The sequence below is a fragment of the Aristolochia californica genome, unplaced genomic scaffold, assembly GCF_029961685.1.
Source record: "Aristolochia californica isolate CCGP_79_NKW_82.1479 unplaced genomic scaffold, dmAriCali1.0.hap1 SCAF_11, whole genome shotgun sequence".
Lineage (NCBI taxonomy): Eukaryota > Viridiplantae > Streptophyta > Magnoliopsida > Piperales > Aristolochiaceae > Aristolochia > Aristolochia californica.
The window spans coordinates 34,931,303-34,950,965 of NW_027181782.1; the positions used below are offsets into that span (position 1 = coordinate 34,931,303).

Sequence of the window (19,663 nt, forward strand, 5' to 3'; positions counted from 1 at the left end):
GAGGAGACGCTCGGTTTATATAGCGATTTGGAAATTTGAAACTTTGGCGCGGTTTCGAGGGTCGCCAATCCGAGAGGGCGCTGGATTAACTTTGGATGGTTGCGATTATTTTGTTTGAATTGGTGGCGGATCGATGACATGGCGACGTTTAGGGGTGGATGAGCGGGTTCAGTCCCGAGCCTGGACGTCCGACGTGCTATTTTTTATAATTAAATATTCAATTTCGAAATTTAGAGATCCTTTTTTATTATATTTTTTTTCCTCGCATGGAACATTGAGAATATTAATTGTAATATTTGTGATTATAGTAAATAATTAAAATAATTAAATAATAATAATATATTATAAAATTCCATAAATTCGAAAATAATATGCCTTCTTATTATTTTAAATTCCATAAATGAATAAGGTATTACTTCATCCAACTGTTTCACATTAATATTTTATGCATATTGACCGAAGAAGGGGAATGAAACTGCAACCCATGCTGTTATGACTCCTCAACTTGACCCATGACTCAATTGTGTCGATTAGGGCTTTAGGATATTCGAGTTGAGTCAAGTTAAGTGGTAAGAATCCACCATTTTATAATGGGTAAGTCACCCTCAACTTGTCCCAAATTTGAGTTTAGTATGTTAAGTCACCTGTAGGACAAGAACAAAGTCGAGAGAAAAGGAAACATGGTTGGTCGGGATTGGCCTTATAACTCCAGGCTTTTGTTTTCTATGTTGATATAGATATTAGAGGTCGAGGTCGGGTTTTTTAAGTCATTTTCTATCTTATTTTTTATTTTTTTACGAAACAAATGTTTAAAAATCCAACCTGACTCAACTTAAACCGAACCCGACATCTATCTATGACGTATTATACTATTTTTAATTTTTTTTATTTTAATGAGTTAAAAGATAATTGGACATTGAAGAAGATTAATAAGCTTATTATCATTTTATTTATATTTTTCTTATGTCTCTTCTATCTTCATTCTTTGCTCTTTGTTTGATTCTAATTGGATGCATTTTCTATTCAACAATGTGAAAACAATATTATAATCCCAAATGGGTTGTAGCCATCTTAGTCTCTTGCATTATGATTGAGATAATTTTTTAGAAGAAGAAAAAAAAATGATTTCAATTCAAGAATTCCATGATTATCACTTCTACCTAACATTGATCATAAGGGAATTCTTTCTGGTTTTGTCTGCCCAATTCTTTAAAATGAATCGTTCGTCTTCCTACTCTAAACAAATAGAGATTCCCGGTGCAAGGCGGCTGGCCGATGAGTTTCATTGGACTTGGGAAGTGACATGTGACAACAGATGCCATGGATGAAGCATCTACTGGTCCAGAGTCAAGTTTTGATTTGTCTTCTGTTATTTCCCTTGGAGTTTACATCAGAATTTCAGCTTTGTTTAGTTCGAAATTTGCTAATTTAGGTGCGAAGTTCTGGTTTTTGTCTTGTTATAGAATGTTTTTCTCTGCTACTTTCTGGTTTACTGTCCTCTGATTCAGCGATCAGTCAATGTGAGAACTCAAACAAAAAAAAGACTTTTCGTTGTGTCTGAGCAGATCCTGTAGAGCGGATGTAGACATGAATCTAATCCCAACTTCAGTTTTGACTCCAGATTGGTTTCTCCCCAGAAAAATATCTAGTTGTTAAATCCAACTCGAGCTGGGTTCAGTCGTTTCGGTCATGAATATGTAGATCCTGTTCCACGTTTTGATACTGAACAACACAAATTAGTTTCTTCAGATTCTCGAAAGTCTGTTGCAGAGAATCCGATCATGGGGATCAGATTCATTGACCCAGATTTCTTCTTCTTCTCCTTCTTCGCATTCTCGGCTGTTTCAATCGTCCTCTTCGCCGGCGGAGTTTCATCAGATCCTCAAATAAAACTACTCAATAAAGGCTGCAGCCAGTACAACGTCACGAACCCGTCCGAATTCTTCTCCAATCTCAACGCCACCTTCTCTGACATTCGCGGCGACGTCGTGTCTTCCTCCCACTTCGCCGTCGTGGATCGAGCGCGCGCCACCGATCCTCTCTACGTCCTCTTCCAGTGCCGAAACTACCTCTCCTCCGCAGACTGCCTTTCTTGCTTCTCCGCCGCCGCAGCCCAAATCCGCAACTGCTCCGCAGCCAATGGCGCGCGTGTCATCTATGACGGCTGCTTCCTCAGGTACGAGAGCAACGTGTTCTACGACCAGACGACGCTGCCTGGCAATGGGATACTATGCGGCAACGAGACGGCGCAGGAGACCGGCAGCTTCAACGCCTCCGCTCAGGGATTGCTGCAGGATTTGGTGGCGGCGACGCCGAGGATTAATAGGTATTTCGCGGCGGTGAGGAGGGACAGCTTGTACGCCGTGGCCCAGTGCGTGGAGATGGTGACACAGAGCGGCTGCGGGGATTGTTTGAAGGTTGCTTACAGTAATATGCAGAGGTGCCTGCCCGAGAAACAGGGGATGGCATTCGACGCCGGCTGCTTTTTGAGGTACTCCAGCACGGCCTTCTTTGGGGCCAACCAGACGATCGATCTCGCGCCTTTCTTGCGGAAAGGTAGGAATCTTCAACCTTGAAGTACTGATCAAACTGCAAATTCGAGGAAAAAAAATTGAATTTTGGTTCTGAATAAAGAACCTAGTTGTATATGCAGGAGGATCAAGTAAGAAGAACGCCATTATCGGAGGTGTAGCAGGGGGAGCCGGCTTTCTTCTACTTCTTGTTTTTCTTTTCTACCTTCTCAAGCGATTAACGAGGGTGGAGAAGACGAGGAATGATAGAGGTCTGAACTTTTTGCTGCTTTCTGATTCTGAACTTTCCAAAGTGGGATTACATCCATTAACTTCTCTGTTTCTGCAATCTAATTCTCTCTTAGCAGATATATTAGGAGCGACAGAGCTCCGTGGCCCTGTAAATTTCCATTATAAGGACCTAAAATCTGCCACCAATAATTTTTCCGAAGAAAACAAACTGGGAGAAGGAGGCTTCGGAGGCGTATACATGGTTCGTTCTTCACTCTGAAAATATAGTAACGAAACGATTACAGGAAACGCATAGAAATTTTGAAACGCCCTTAATCGAATTCTCTATCAGGGTCTTCTGAAGAACGGGAATAAAGTAGCAGTGAAGAAGCTAGCAATCACTCAGGACCACAGAGTGCAGGCCAATTTCAAAAGCGAAGTGAAGCTTATAAGCAACGTTCATCATCGAAACCTGGTTCGTCTCCTCGGATGTTGCAGCAAAGGGCCAGAACTTCTGCTGGTTTACGAATTCATGGCCAACAAAAGTCTCGACAAATTCTTATTTGGTAATCCCACTCCCCGTCTCTTGTTTCAGTTGATTTAACCTCTCTCTTGATTGATAATTCATTCCGATCGATGATCATCTTCACCAGGTGATAGAAGTGGATCTCTCAACTGGAAACAGAGATTCGATATAATCGTGGGTATTGCTCGTGGACTCGCATACCTGCACGACGAATTCCATGTCTGTATCATTCATCGAGACATCAAATCCAGTAACATTCTCCTCGATGACGACCTTCAGGCCAAAATCGCAGATTTTGGGCTAGCAAGGCTTCTTCCTGAGAATCAGAGTCATCTCAGCACCAAATTCGCAGGAACATTGTAATCACAGCATAACCCAACTTTTCCTTCACCTCCTTCTTCACAGTTTATTAATTCTCAAACACTCGACTGTTGCAGAGGATACACAGCACCAGAATACGCAATCCATGGCCAGCTCTCAGAGAAGGTTGACACTTACAGCTTCGGCGTGGTCGTCCTGGAAATCATAGGCGGCCGGAAGAGCAACGACATAAAGCTCGAACCTGTCACTCAATACCTTCTTGAATGGGTGAATATATTCTCGCATGCAACTGATACAAATTCTATTAACAGATTCTTCGTTCTAATTCTAAAGACATATGGTTACTGTAATCAGGCCTGGAAATTGTACGAGACTGATTCCTTGATGAGACTGGTAGATGAAAAGCTGGACAAGAACGAGTACCGGGAAGATGAGATGAAGAAGGTGATAGAAGTAGCTCTGCTCTGCACTCAGTCGACAGTGTCTTCAAGGCCGACCATGTCTGAAGTTGTGGTGATGCTTCTGAGCAGAGAGGGGACTTCCAGGGCTCCGACCAGACCCACCTTCATCGAAGCGACGAACAGAGCTCGAGGAGACAGTTCCACCTCAACTGGGTCGTCTTCCGCTTCTAATGCTACCATCTCGATTTCTCGGTTCTCTGCTAGATGACCTCTGTCATCTCGCAATTAGTCCATAAAAAGGAAATAATTATAAACCCTTTTCTCCACCTCTACTAAGATCGTCTTCCACATTTAGTACTACAGTCTGTAATTTTCCAATAAATTGACCAAGAGGAAACAAAACTACTGTTTGGATTACAAAATAATGGCTGAATATCAGTTTGCACTCTATGAAATTGGGTTGTGAAATTTGGACTACCTAAACAAACCTGTAACCACACTTTAGTTGGGACTGTGACTAACGAGAAGAAGACGAGGAAGCAGTTATCTATTTCCTCTCTTCTTCTATAATTCGCCCAGCTTTTTGTTTTCTCTGAGTTTGTCAGTTGCAGAGAATTTGTTTATGGATAGCAGATTCAGAGACCCAACGGAGTACCATCGGTTTCTGGGATACTCAAGAAAGGCTGTAACCAGTACAACGGCACGAACCAGTACATTTTTTCTCCCATTTCAATGCCACCTTCTCTGACCTCCATGCCGCCGTCGTATCTTTCTCCCGGTTCGCGTCCGCAGAGCGAGCGCGCGCCTCCGTTCCCGTCTAAGCTCTCTTCCAGTGCTGCTACTATCTCTCCGCCGCCGACGTCCTCTCCTTCATCCCCGCCGCTGTCTCCCAAATTTAAATTAGTTTATTTTTTTAAATTTAATTGGAATTCTGTTTTTAATCAAAATATTTGATTTTTTATCTATTTAAAATTAATATATATTTTTAAACAAATTAATTTACCTGGACTGGGTTTTTATTGAGAAAATATGGGTTGTCTTTTACCAGCCCATTATGGGTTAGAAGTCCATATCCACGACAACTATTAATTTAAATAAAATGGATCATAAATAATTAAACCCAAGAGATCCACCAAAATGTTTTTGAAGCCCAAGAATAAAACCCATGATCCCAACAAGGTTGGATTGGTCTTGTTGATGTCACCAAGATTCTAAACAAATATAAAGGACACTATCCAACCCCTCAATACAAAAGCCATTAAGTCATTATCACTCTCATTTTCCTCCAAATTTTGCAGAATCCAGCCAAACCACCCTTGCCCACCCAGTCCTAATTGAATAATAATTTAGAGATGCTAGTTGAGTTTAGCTGCTGATGGCTGCAGATCTCCCAAGCAGCAACCTTAAGACTGAGGCGAATTACCAAATCTGATCCCAAATCCTGTTTTTATTAATTTTTGACATCTGTAACTGGTCCAATTTTTCTACTTTCAGAGCCCCCCGAGGAAGACGAAGACCAGGAAAATGAATAATTTTCATTCTGATCAAAATGGTACAGATCAGGCTGCATAGATCTGGTAAGAGATCTGGTAAGAATGCATAGATACGGTTTGAGATTTGAAGGGAAGACTCAATCTTTTCTTGGAAAAGATTGATTAAGATGTGTAGACTGTAGAGTATTAGATGGTCTTTAATCCTGTAATTGGTTCAGTAATGGCTTTGTCAGGTATGGCATTTGAAATTGCTTCAAAGTTAGAACAACCAATTTTGAAAAGACTAATAGGGCTTCAATCATCTCTTATTTTAGTGGTGAAGGATGCAAAGAACCCTCGAGAGATTCTTCATCATCTGGAAGATTGGAATCGGGCAGGTGTTATCATGGGGGAGAAAAACAGAAGCTTCAGGCTACCAACCAAGGAAAATAGCCAAAGGGGAGAGAGAAGACAAATGGAGGCAATCTGGACAACTAAGCTTGGGAATAAAATATTCATACCAGACATGCAAGACAGATTATAAACCTCCAAATACAGTACACGAGAAAAAATGGCAGCAACATGCATTGGGATTGTTATAGAGAGAGTTATTCTGTCCTTTCATGGGGAGTTAAGGACAGTTCTGAGTGGATGGTCCAGTCTGAGGGGGGGGAAAATGAGCAAACCCAAGAATTTAATAATGAAGAAGAAGACATGGCCAGAGTGCATTTTGGAGGAATTCTGCTTCCCATCTTACTCAGACCAAGTAAAGACATGGGTTGTCTTAGTGACAGCAGAAATGATCATTCTTCACTGTTTTTATGATTCTTATATGATATAGATTACAAGAGAAAAGCCAACACCATTCCCCAATATTGGGGTTGAAACAAACACCTTGCCTCTGAAGTGACTATAAAAACAGAGAAAGAGCAAAGAGAGAGAAGGGGGAGGGAGTAATAATCAAATGCAAGTAGAAGATAATATAAGCTATTTCAGACAGGGAAATGGGACAGGGAGGAGAGAAGAAAAAGAAAACATCACCCATGTTGATGGTGCCTTCCTCTTTGGGAGCAGCAGAGGGTTGCATGATCCAAACCAGAAGAAAATTATCAATTGTTGATGCTTCTGGAGAGACAAAGCACCCTCTTCTCATATGCATAGCTATCATCCCTTGGAAATTTTAAGCTCCCATGACTTAAAAAACTCTTTTCCCTGCCCTTATTTTCTAACTCATAATCAAATGCTACAGCCTTGCCTTTAAAGCAGGGGGCACCTTACTAAATCAACCTAAGATCTCCACCATAGTTGTTTGGCTATTGAAACCCTAACTTGAAGCTCATTTACTCTATTAAGACTCAACTGCCACAGTAAAACCCTAAGCATGAATTCCCTTTATTTTTAGTGTACCGGAGGATATACTTTGTTGTGATGAAATCCAGGTTGGTTTGCCTTGAACTGAATTTTCTAAATCGAAAAACTAGACTTTGGAGTAGTGGATACGATTCCGAACCCCTAACTCCACTAGTTCCTCCCAACTTTGGGTCAACCTGGTTAAGTGGTGTGGAGAGGAGGAATTGCCTTCAATTGTAATGTACCGGCTTGATATAGATCGGATTTTTGAAAGTCAATGAGGGTGTATTGGTTAATATTAGTCCATACTATTGAATTATGACTCGAAATTGAGAACCGACTTAATGAGTTGGAAAAATAGGAGAGGCGAGTCCAAACCCCTAACTCAAGGGAATTTTTTTGTTTTTTATAGTTTGGGAAGGGAATATGGGATTGTAGAAAGGATTTGGTTGATGAGATGAGGTTGATAATTAGTTGAGTAAGTGAGGCCAGTTGGAAGAGAAAAAGAGCAGCTTGACTTGAGTTTGGTAGAAAAGAAGAGGCAATAGAAGTGTAGGAGGTGGCTTGGACCACCATGTGAAACTTGTTTGCAATGAGTCCTCTCTGCTTTTCCAACTGAGAATCTCTGTGGACACAACAACAAAGGTTTTGGTCTCTCCAAAGCCCCTTTTTGAGCTGTGACAAGAGAATTGAAAAGGAAGTCCCCCTTCAGCATGTTTGAGGTTCCCTGTTGTCACAAGAGAAAAGGAAGTCCTTTCAGTTGTGGCTTTCTAGAGCTAGAAGAAAAGTAGAAAACCTACTTGTGGTGTCACTGTTGAGCACCTTTGCTGGTACTGTTCATGGCAGAACATGAGGACCCTCCAAAACTTTAAAATGATCCAATTAGGTGGATAATTATCAAGTAGGTGTCTTCTCAATGCTCTAAGAGATCAGATTTTGTAGTGATAAGGATGGCACCACCACCATAACCTAGTATTTTGAAGGTGGGGGCACCCTTCTTTGGTGCCGACATGTCCTATGTGAGCTACTTGGTTTTATTTTATATTTTTATTTTTTCATAATTCGTTCTACTGTCTCGACCGGGCTGATCGTATCTGTAGCAGATATCATATTGAAACCCTTAAAATATGTCGCGATATATATTTTTTTGTTTGTGCATTGGTATAATTCGGGGATTGTGTTAAGTAAAAAATAAAATAAAAAATAACAATTAAATTATTCTATTGTGAAACAAGAAATTTTTGCTATTATCCAATGTATTTGCAAATTTCAATATGATCTATTAAATCAATTTTTTTTACTCATAATAGATTGTTTTCCTACTAAGCAAATCCTTCAAAAGGATGTAAATAAATTAGCATTTAAGTAAATCTTTACAAGATAGTAGGCGGAATTAAGCGTATTTGATTTTGAGATTGAACATATTAAAGGGGAAAATAACTCCCTTCCTGGTTGAGAGGAATGAAGCCCTAATGGGGTTACTCATAATTTTGAGAACCCTATAGAAATTTACGGGTTAAAATTAAGTTATGACTATAAATAATATCATATTGCCTATATCAAAATCTCATGTGTCATTCGATACTTAAAACACTTGGCTACTCTACGAGCAGTCAAATTTGACTCTCCTCTGATCTTAAGGGAATTTTGAGTAGGGCCCTTGAATGAAACTCATTTACGTGAAAAAAGTCTATGCTGATGATAGGGCCAAGATTTGAGCCCTTTCAAGTTGTCGGGTCCGCTCCTGTTCTTTTCTCCTTTTTGGCACAATCTAACACAAGAAAAAGTTGTTACCTTGGGAAAAAGTAATTTTTGGTCTTCTTCTTCCTCATCCTTGTGGTTGCCGTTACTCTAATTCATTTCGTCTTCCTCTTATTTTGCTGTAAACAGAAGCAACTCAATCTGTTTTTTCTTTTCTTTTTTCTGCATTTCTTTTGGTCCAGTGGGTCATGCCTCTCTTTTAAGGACAATTCTTTAACCACTTTAACGTTCTTTGAGGTGTTTCTGATGGATTTGATGTACTAAAAACAATTTAAAAGCAGTTCACCAGTGTTCTTGAGCGATTGAGACCAGCTGGATTCAAGAAAAATGCTCTGGAAATCCCACTCGAATTCAATAAGAAACCCATGAAAAACATAAAACTATTTGAAAACAAAAAGAAACAAATCGAAACACTTATTTTCAACCTTGGAAAGTAAGATCGGGATGATTTGTCTTCAGGGAGCTTGACAAGTACACGATCTTCCAGTACAGCTCAAATGGATTCAGCTTTTACTGGGTGTCAATTTGAAAATATGTCCTTTGTTTTGCCTGCTCATGTTGTATGATTCAAGAATCATGGATCATGACTTGAGTTTTTGTTTTTTTCTCCTTCTTAAAAAGCAGTCTCTTTTGTTTTCTCCCCCCCCCCCCCCCCCATAAAGTTGCCCAAGTTGCTGATATGATAATTACCCAAGTTCTATGAAAATCTCTTGAAATGAAGATAATCAACATTCCATTTGAAATAAAAAGCTTAATCCAAAGGGGCCTGGCACCAGAATCTGATCATCTGGGGCTGTTATATATATTATTTCACAAATCCAAGGTTGATAGCAATGAGAAAGAGTGAAGAAATGGCAAGCATTCCAAATCCCAAGATGTATATTATATTAATACCTTCTTAATCTTAAAAAACCCAAAGACCAATGGAAATTAATTACCATCTAGGGTTATTCGGTTGCTCATCTTCCAGTTCCAGAACTTCAGGTTGAGTTAAAACTTTGAACCCCCCATCTGCTTGTCTGTATTGTACTCATGGAGATGACATCAGGGATGAGTTTGATAGTATAAAAAGTAATTCCCTACCTGGGTTTTGAAAAAATAAATCCACAAAAGGGAGCAGTTCTTTTCTGCAGATCTTGGTCTATCATGGCTAGATATATTCCATGCCATTAAATAATGGAGGAATTATGTGAAACAGGAGAAAGAAAATCTAATAAAGGGAAGATGAAAGCTCATACTCATCTTTCTGTCTGGATTGGGGTCCCCTAGGATTCGAACCGGAGCCAGAAAATTCTCTCACCCATGTCTCTATAAATACAACACAGTAGCAGCAGAAATGAGATCCATCTTTGCGGTTGCCCTGTATTCTTCTCTTCCACCTCTCTGCTTTTATCTTCGTAGATGTTTTGCTTTATTGTTATTAAAGTCTCTGTTCGTCTGTTTTTATCCGAATGAGTCTGGGAGGAGAGAAATCAGGAGTTGTATTCAAGGCAAGAAACAGAGGAAGCCATCAGAGATAATCCGGAAGGAGTAGAGGGCTCACATGGGTACTTTTTCTCCGTGACAGCTTCTCCTTTTGGGATATTAATGCTGCCTCTTCTCTCTGCCTCTCAAATTTGCAGAAAACCCATCAGAGCGTTCCGGTTTCTCTGATTTTCATTTTTTAGTTTTTTTTGTGGGCTTTTCGGTTTCTTCGAAGTCAGAGGAGTTCTCATCTGACAAGAGTTTTTTTTTTAAAAAAAAACTGCTAATCGTTCTTCCTGGTCCAACTGTTCTTGTGGTATCCTTCTGGTTCGAGTGATTTTCTTTCCCGTCTTTTTGCTAGTCGAAAGACGCACCATTTCAATCTCTCCTCTTTGATATCGGTTTTGGAGTTTCTTTCCTGGTTTTTTGTTTGTGACGACGACGAATGACCCACCTTGAACGTTTCTTGATGTTTTAGTTTTCTGTTGAACTGAGAAGGTTCGTCAATCGAGCTCTCAATGCTTCTTTGGAGGGATTTGCTGTAGTTCTCTGTAGTTGCGGAAGCTGTTCTCGTCTGCAGCGAGAAATCGCTGGAAGGATCTTTCTGCTTGTATTACTGGATTATCTTCTTCCTTGAAGCTCGAACAATAAGATAATATAAACCTCTAATGGAGTTTTCTGTTTTCTTTACTACTGTTAACGTCTTTCTTGTTCTTTTAGTCCTCTCTTCTCCCTTCAAATTCATCCAGAGCCCAACTGATTTTGGTCCCTTGAACTTCCTCCAAAGAACGAACGGGGCCTCTCAAGACTTCGGTAGGATCGTCTTCAACTCTCCTTCCGCAGTTCTCAGGCCTCGATCTCCCAGAGAAATCTCTCAACTGTTAAAGTTCCTTTCTGCTTCTTCTTTTAGCATGGTCACCGTTGCAGCAAAAGGAGAAGGCCACTCTATCCATGGCCAGGCTCAAGCTCTCAATGGCATTGTTATTGAGATGGATTCTCTTCCTTCTACGATTAAAATCCACAAAAAGGGAGCAGGGGACTCGGGTTCTTCTTACGCGGACGTGAGTGGAGGCACTCTCTGGGTGGAGCTCCTGGAAGAGAGCCTGACACATGGCCTGGCTCCAAAATCATGGACTGATTATCTTTACCTCACCATCGGTGGGACTCTCTCTAATGCCGGAATCAGTGGGCAGACTTTCAAACATGGTCCTCAGATCAGTAACGTCCTTCAGCTCGATGTCGTGACTGGTAATTCGATGGAACAGCGAATACCATTAATGAATTACCAAGCTCTGTTGTTCACAAAAAATTAACATTTTTTCTGTTTGTTCTTTTTTTTTTTTTTCAGGGAAAGGAGACCTTGTGACCTGCTCCCCCACTCAAAGCTCTGAGCTCTTTAATGCAGTTCTGGGTGGGCTTGGCCAATTCGGCATAATAACAAGTGCCAGAATCCTGCTACAAGATGCTCCTGAGAAAGTAAGCTGACTGCTGCTCTTTTTTTTGTTTCAGATTCTGTAATCTGTTTCTTTCTTTTTCCGAATTCCACACTGGGTTCTTTCCATCGAGTCTCAGGGATTTGTCGTTAATCCTTTGTTTAGGTGAAATGGGTCAGAGCCTTCTACGACGACTTCGATAATTTCACCAAAGACCAGGAGCTTCTGGTTTCAATAGCAGACAAGGTTGATTATGTAGAAGGATTTATGGTGCTGAGCGAGCAATCTCTGCACAGTTCTTTCGTAGCCTTCCCCTCCCATTTAGATTTCACTCCAGATTTCCATGCAGGGGGCAGCCCAGCTGTCTACTACTGCATTGAATTCGTAGTTCATAACCAGCCGGCAGAGGAATCCGATGCAGACCAAGTAATTGTTTGGCTCAAATCTGCTTTAATCTCGAGTGAATCATCCTTTCTTTAATGTCATCTTTAATGGGTCCCAGAATTTGAATTCCTCCTTTTCTTCTTCTCCCTCAAGGTTGTGGAAGACATAGCAAAACATCTGAATTTCATGCCTTCAAGGATCTACAGTGTCGAAGTATCCTATTTTGATTTCCTGAATAGGGTGAGAATGGAGGAGTTGAGCCTGAAGAGCAGAGGGTTATGGGATGTTTCACACCCATGGCTGAACATGTTTGTGCCGCGGTCAGGAATCAAAAGATTCACAGAGCTGCTGCTCGACACCATCTCCCCAGATACCTTCGGGGGACCAATCCTCCTATATCCCATTCTCAGAGACAAGTAAGGAAGTAAATCTCATCTCTGCCACACTGCTCCTGCTTATTTCAAGTTACAGAGAGATAAAAACTTAAAAAAGTTAAAAGGAGATCATAAATATTTTCAGCCAAAAGTTCCATCTTGGCTTTCGGTTTTGCATCTTCCACTTTGTCTCTTGATTGGGCGCATAATTGAATCTTCTTATCTAATCTGAATCAGAACATGAACTAAAAAACCCGTTTTTTACAATGGAAAGCAAAACTTCTTTTCCTTTTAAATGCATCTCTGCTTCCTCCGACCTGCCATCAGAACAGACAGTTCAACAATGTCTCATCCTTATCGCATCAGCCACAAGATCCTGCTTTTTTTCCACTTTTGTTAGCTTAGCTCCAGAGACACTCCAGAAAGGAGAATTGATTGAGGTTGACATATTGGCCTTTTCTTTGCAACCTTAAACCCGAGTGATCGAAAGCTTGCCCTAAATACAACTCAGTGGCCTGTATGTGCTTTCTTGTTTTCTCTCTCCTCATACGGAAAGGAAATAAAAGTCTGATGTAGACGAGATCTTTGTACTGGTTTGTTTCAGGAAACACTCTTCTCTAGGTGGGTTTTCTTCTTTCGCTTGATTCATCTTTTTCACCTCCGCTGCAACCTGCAGATACAAAATCTCTGCACCCCATGCTCCTTGTCGGCCTCTTCCAATTCTAATGCATAAACACACCATTAACAACTGATTCCTGCATTCTCATTTAAAAAGGAAAAAAAAAACTGATTCTTGAATCCATCGCAGGTGGAATTCAAACACGTCAGCGTTACTACCGACGACCAGGGGCCATGGGGAGAAGAAGAAAGAAAAGGAAGAAGAAGAAGGGGAGAAGGTAGTATACATAGTGGGCATGCTGAGGTCGGCAAACCCGAGCGACTGCTCGAGGGAATGCTTGGAGGAGATACTGCAGCAGAACCGGTACATAGCGGAGACGGCGGGAGGGCCGGCCATGGGAGCCAAACAGTACCTCCCCCACTACACCCAAGAGCAGCAATGGCGGGCGCACTTTGGTGGGAAATGGGATCGATTTTTGGCGCGAAAACTGGAATTCGATCCTTCGTGTATCTTGGCCCCCGGGCAAGGAATCTTCCAGAGAAAATACAGCATCAATGGTCTCACCTCCCAGTGAGTGAACAGAGAAAAAGTGGGAATCAGGAAGAAAGACAGGATTCAGTTTTCGATTTGGGGGAGAATCAACTTTAGAGAATAAGTTTTTTTTTTTTTTTTTTTGGGGGGGGGAAAGGAGGGGGTTTGTACAGGGAGAAGGGGCTCAGATGTTTTATTTTTAGAAATAAAAACAAAATCATAAATTTTAAATTTTTGATTCGTCCTCATAATTATTTTATTTTTATCATCAAATTATTTGAATTTATTTATAAATAATCATTTTATATTATTTTATTATATGCGGCTTCACCATAAAAATAAATAAATAAATTTTATTATTTGTTTATTTATTTTTAAAAATTATTTATTTTTAAAAATTATTTATTTATGAGAGTCTCGTAGGCACTTAGACAAATTGGGTGGTCCCTCCCATTTAAAAAATATTATTAAAAAAACTATTTAAAAAAGGATAGATGTGAGCATAAAGGGTGGTCTGGTGGACCACCAGACAAGGTATCGAAACTCATTAATTGGGAATGCGGGAGTGCGCCCTTAAGAGCCAGCAAAGGACCCTCTCCCCGCAATTTGCATCATCCACCCGTCCCCTTCCTGCCTGTACCTCGAGGGCTACGTTTACAACCAAGGTCCTTGCTTTTCGAGCCGGTTTCATAAGCCGGCCAGCCGGCGGGCCGGTTCGGATCTTCCTACGGAATCGTAGCCGTTGACTTGTAGATAATTGGATTCTACTCGATTAAAGAGATGGCTTTGACATTGAAAAGCACGCCGCCTTGAAGTAAACGCCGGATTTAATGACGCAATTAAATTTTGATTCCTTCATTGTTCGGCTGCTCTTATTTGCTTATTTTAATATTTTTTGGGAAATAAAAAATGGTTGACAAATTCAGATAAATATTATTTATTTTAAATATTATGGTCAAATATAAATAGTCAGCTATTATTGAGATAATAATATTTTAAAAATAATTGACTATTTGATGCAAAAGTTAGGCCCTTAAAATTTTAAGCTAATATGTCTCTGTTATGGTCTTAAGGTTAATTACATATGTCTTTAGTTCCTAACATGTTGGTCTTTTGAATAGTATTGGTTAGGTTCTTAACACTTTTTTTTTTCTTTCTATTTATCTATATATATATATATATATATAACTATTAATCGATGCGGCTATAAATCTAAGATTATATATTATAAACATCAAAAGAGTATGGTAATATTACATGGCCAAGTTCATACCCCCTGAGATTTCTCGAGTTTTTATATTAATAAAATACCGATTTAAGTCAACTTAAATGTGTATGAAAGCCCAAGTGTAAGATAATATCTAATATTATATATTATAAACATGGAAAGATTATGTTATATTACATGGCCAAGTTCATACCCCCTCAGATGTCCCGATTTAAGTCAACTTAAATGTGTATAAATGGGTGGACTTATTTCTATGATGTGGAGAACAATTAGAAAAATTCCAAAATGAGTTTATACTCCACGTATCGAATGAAATGTACTAAAAATATATTATAATTTTTTTATAAAAAAAATAGTTAATAAAAGGGATTGCCAAATATCGATATAAGTAACAGATCGGTTGACTAAACTTGAAGTGGTAACTAAATTATTCGTAATAATCGATTAATTGAATAGTAAACACTTAAGTTACATTTCATGCCAATAGTTAACTTTGATATAACATTTGTGTACAATTAGTTTTTTTATTTAAAACTTAATTATTTCTATCAATAATTATCTTATTTTAAGATTTAATATACTTGAATATAATTTAATTTATTAAAAAATAAAAATAATGTATAATAGTTATTTTCCCAACCCATTTATATATAAAAATATAAAAATTCTATAAAAATAATGGAGGCTAATTTTAATAAAATGTTAGGGACCTTTATGCAAAATTTTCAAACATAAGTGCTTAAATAATATAAAAAATATATTTATTTTCTAAGCCAAACAAGTGAAAATATTTATTTTTGACGTGAATATTATTATTATTATTATTTAACGAGAAAGTGATGCGAGTCGTCATGGATCTTCCACAATTATTACGTAATCTAACTTTTTCCTGGACCGTCGCTGTCAACCGGATCTTCCCGAATCGTTTCCACCAATAAGATTCCAGAATTTCACGTGCGTACACAACCATATTATTTTCCGCTTTTAGCCCCAGTCATCAGAATCTTTACCCGAAATTTATTGGTAATAAAAAAGAGCACCTGGGGGTATTATAGTAACACAGTGCTAATAACTCTTTAATAATTTTTAGGTGAAAAGACGCAGAAGTCTCGTTTGATGGTCCCCACCCCATGTGTAGCACGATTGGTGGTCCCGGGTAGATAAATGTACAACCTCAACTATTAAAGGTGTGTTGGTGCATTGCTGTGGTAGTGTTCACATTTTACTTGCACAACCTTGAGTTTGTCACAGGTCACACGTGTACATCTCTTATCATAATAATAAGTAACGGCCCAGAAGACTTTAAAGTCCTCCATCGGCTTATCTCGACTAATTATCCATGGGCCATCTATGGTTTATTGGGCTTATCTTTCTTCCTCATCGCATGGGTTTTTAAGGTGGAGAAAATAAAAAATAACTGTTGATTGCACAGCAGGAAACTGATATAGTTCTCCGGAGTAAGAAATTCCCAGTCAGGGTCTTCCGTCGATTCTCTCTCCGCCTGTCCCTGCAAGAAAAGTTCTCCTATGGCGTCCTCCGGTCAATCTCTCCCCCTCCTCCTCTCTCTCATGTGTCTTCTCGCCATTGGAGCCAGCGCAAGGCCATGCAAAACCCTCTTCATTTCCTACACCATCTCCTCTTTCAGGCCGTCCCTCAAATTCTCCGACTCCGCGACCCAAAACCCATCCGAGCTTTTCGTCTTCGCCGAGTTCAACGACGTTGACCCCAAGCCCTCTCGCTATTTCCCCACTAACTTCATTCCGGAGTTCCGTCAATCCGCCCGATTCCTGGACAAAACCGAGGTCGCCCGTCCTAACCCCTTAGGCTTCAGCTCTCTCCGTGATCGGACTAAGGATATTCTGAGCGTCGTCGTTGCGTTGCTCTTTGGTGTTGGGTGCGGTGCGCTCACATCGGCGGCTATGTACTTGGTCTGGTCCCTTGTGACGAACAGCCATGACGGGGAATCGGACGATGAGGATGCGGTTCAGGACGATACCGGATACGCGAAGCTTCCACCGTCCCCCGTTAAAAAAGGGTACGAGGGGAATTAGGGTTAGGTTTTTCGATTGGGGATTTTAGAAATTGTACCGTGTTCGTGGACCGAGTGGTTTATGCATTGTGGGTTGTAGGCCTGCTTTAAATATGATATTACACATTAACTTGGTGAAATTCTGTGTGTGGTTTGATGAAACTCGAGCTGGTTCGTGTCTGTTGATTTCTCAGCTTCGTGAATTTGGGATTGTTGGTTGCGACCGATTTGGGGATAGAAATATATCTGTACTTCCTTGCGAATTTATTCTGTACTGTTTCTGTATTGGGCGTTTTCTTTGCTTCGCTTCTTAATTGATCTCAAATTTGATTGTCACTTCATGCATTTGGCCTTCTTTTGGATGAAATTTTACATGAAAATTTTATTAGTCTTTGTATTATTTTTCTTTATTCTGAAGCTTTTCTTAAAAAGCTGTAATTGCAATAGCTTAATAATGGGCTATACAATTGTTCCACCTGAAAGTCTTACGCAATTCATTGAGAACCATTGGCGTTTATAGGAATTTATTTAGAGATTCCCTGGGATACAATTGTCCTTGTTCTAACTGATTAACTGAATGATAAGCTAATGTAAACTGAAAATTTGGGGATATACTTATGGGAGATCTATGTGGTGTCTATGTTGCGTTCAGTTCTTGTAAAAGGGGATTATAGTGTAAAACAGACAATGGGAAAGGCAACTCAAAATGTTGCTTGATGAGGACTGCAAGGTTGCCAAAGGAGATTATAGTGTAAAACAGACAATGGGAAAGGCAACTCAAATGTGGCTTGATGAGGAGTGCAAGGTTGCCAAAGGAGATGGAATGGATTCAAGGATGTTTTTTTTTTTTTAAGTAATTAGGGAGAGGCGTGTACTTATATGTGATTGAGGAAGATTATGGTAGAAGGTCATAATATATCGGTAGAGGGCTGTTTTTGCATGTTGGAATTGAGTGAAATGGTAAAGTCTTAGGTGAAGATGTTATTTGGAAGCATCATTATCAGCAGTCTGAACTCGGAGGGAAGAAGGGTGAAATTTCACCACTGAGATGTAAAAGATGCTAATCACTTGCATTTCAGGAGCTTCTGACCACGCTAATGGTGACCTGCAGCAAGGACGTGACCCTGTGAAGGAGCAGAGTAATTACAGAAATTCCCAAAGGAATGAATAACACATACATAAAAGAAGCACAAAACCTGTAGAAAAAATACAAGGAGCCCAAGCTGGACTTGATTATGATACTATGGCCAATTTGAAACAATGTCTTCACAAGCCTACCTACTGGACATTGATATGGAATAATGGCTAGCTTCAATTGGACCAGCTCAACCAGGTTGAACTGGTGCTTGTACTGAGATGACATCATAAACAGAATTTGTTGAGAATTACTATGAGAGGTTTGGGGTACATGATGTAATTATATTATGAAGTTAGCGACATTTTTAATCAGATAACTAGTGTTAGATATAGTTAGTTGTAGTGAATATATTATGGTAATTTGTTATAATATGTTTATTGAGAGAGGGGTCATCAGTTAAGATCTTTATTTTCTCTTTTTGGTGAAAATACACGAAGAGTGCTGGTTCTTCTTCCTCTTCTCATCTCTTATCCAAAACCTCAATTCTTTCATTGATTGTTGTCTTCAGAGGTTTAAAAACCCATAATAATTAATTTTTTATTTTTGAAAAAACATAATTAAATTTTAAAATATGTAACGCATATGGGCAGAACCTCTGCCATCTCTGCAACAAGGAAAGTTGGCCCCTTTCCCATGCATTCAAAAATTTCTTTCTGCAATGATGGAGCAGGAAGGCCCCTGCCCTCCCTCTTTTGGACAATGAAGGTGCCAGTTTAGTCCACTGGTATGGTGGTTGAACCACTCAATTGACTTCTTCAGTTGTTTTGTTATGTCACTCCACGTTTTGTAATTTCAAAATTGATGAGGGGACTACTTCTGGTTGAAGCTCATGTAACAAAACTGTTGAAGGGACTAGTTCTGGTTGAACCCCATCTAACCTCCTGGTTTGGTCTGATTTTGACGTCAATGGTTTTAACTTCAATTGAGACAATGGATGACAGTGTTAAGAGTGTAGTAAGTTGTTTACTCTTCGTGTTGAAAACTTTCTGGTCTCTCTTACTTTCAATTGTAGTGAGTTCTTAGGCCATCACTCACAAAAAGATAGTTCTCAGGTCAGGCATAGTTAACTTATAATGAAGAAATTAATAGAAGTGGTCTTTTTCAGGAACCAATGCTAACTATACTCTAAGGGATTAGATGTACTTTAGTTGTAAGAGGAAGTACAATGTGGGTGCTAATATAAGGTACTCGGGAAGATACTTTTAGTGTTTAAGCATAGGTACATAATGAGAAATACAGTTAGAAAAAGTCATGGGACTTGTAAAACTAAGAACTAAAGGGGAACTTCTCTGAAATTTTGTGAAGCAGTAAGAAATAATAATAAACATTTTTATATATGCTGTGATAAAGGATTTAAAAAAATAATTTAAGTGCTTCTCCTTCCCCTCAAATGAGGGGTTCTCAGATAGGGAGTGACATTTAAAAAAAAATATATATATATATAAGAAAAGAGGGTGCGACTTATTTTGTATAAGAAGGCTAAAATATTGGGTTTCTTTGATTAGGGCTTGCTGTCAAAGTTGTGAAGAATGAAAAGAGAAGATAAATTGGGGAGGAAATAAAGAAAATAGAGAGAACAGAGCAGAAGAAGGTTGACATACAGCCTGCTGGATGGGTGAAAAGTAGATCCCCATCAGCCTTTTATTTCTCACTTAAGTGGGTTTACAAAAAGTCTAAAAAGCCCCCTCTTAAGGGCTTAAACATAAGTATGTAAAACACCCTTCTAAAGTTACTAGATTTACACAATAACCACATCTCTTTAAACACTCTATCTGGACCCTTTTTATTAACAATTACAGATCTACCAACATGATAAATTACTAAAATACTTCTGACTTTTAAAAATAGTTTGTCTAGTGGAGTTATGTAGAGCCAGTAGAAGGAACTTTAA

General features: G+C 39.3%; 3 protein-coding genes across 3 annotated transcripts; all 3 read left to right on the forward strand.

The window, feature by feature from the left end:
- The first annotated feature begins 1,705 nt into the window (after window positions 1–1,705).
- LOC137944515 (cysteine-rich receptor-like protein kinase 2) lies at window positions 1,706–4,406 on the forward strand. The gene is made up of 7 exons (XM_068790200.1): window positions 1,706–2,556; window positions 2,654–2,782; window positions 2,879–3,003; window positions 3,094–3,307; window positions 3,395–3,626; window positions 3,705–3,855; window positions 3,943–4,406. The coding sequence occupies exons 1-7, from the start codon at window positions 1,782–1,784 to the stop codon at window positions 4,255–4,257; spliced, it is 1,941 nt and encodes a 646-aa protein (XP_068646301.1). The 5' UTR covers window positions 1,706–1,781; the 3' UTR covers window positions 4,258–4,406.
- Window positions 4,407–10,394: 5,988 nt separating this feature from the next.
- LOC137944196 (cytokinin dehydrogenase 3-like) lies at window positions 10,395–13,490 on the forward strand. The gene is made up of 5 exons (XM_068789773.1): window positions 10,395–11,284; window positions 11,385–11,512; window positions 11,635–11,895; window positions 12,007–12,269; window positions 13,036–13,490. Exons 1-5 carry the CDS (start codon window positions 10,705–10,707, stop codon window positions 13,418–13,420), a joined length of 1,617 nt encoding a protein of 538 aa, XP_068645874.1. The 5' UTR covers window positions 10,395–10,704; the 3' UTR covers window positions 13,421–13,490.
- A 2,641-nt stretch (window positions 13,491–16,131) lies between these two features.
- LOC137943855 (uncharacterized) lies at window positions 16,132–16,656 on the forward strand. Its single transcript, XM_068789283.1, has one exon. It carries the CDS (start codon window positions 16,132–16,134, stop codon window positions 16,654–16,656), a length of 525 nt encoding a protein of 174 aa, XP_068645384.1.
- The last annotated feature ends 3,007 nt before the right edge of the window (window positions 16,657–19,663 follow it).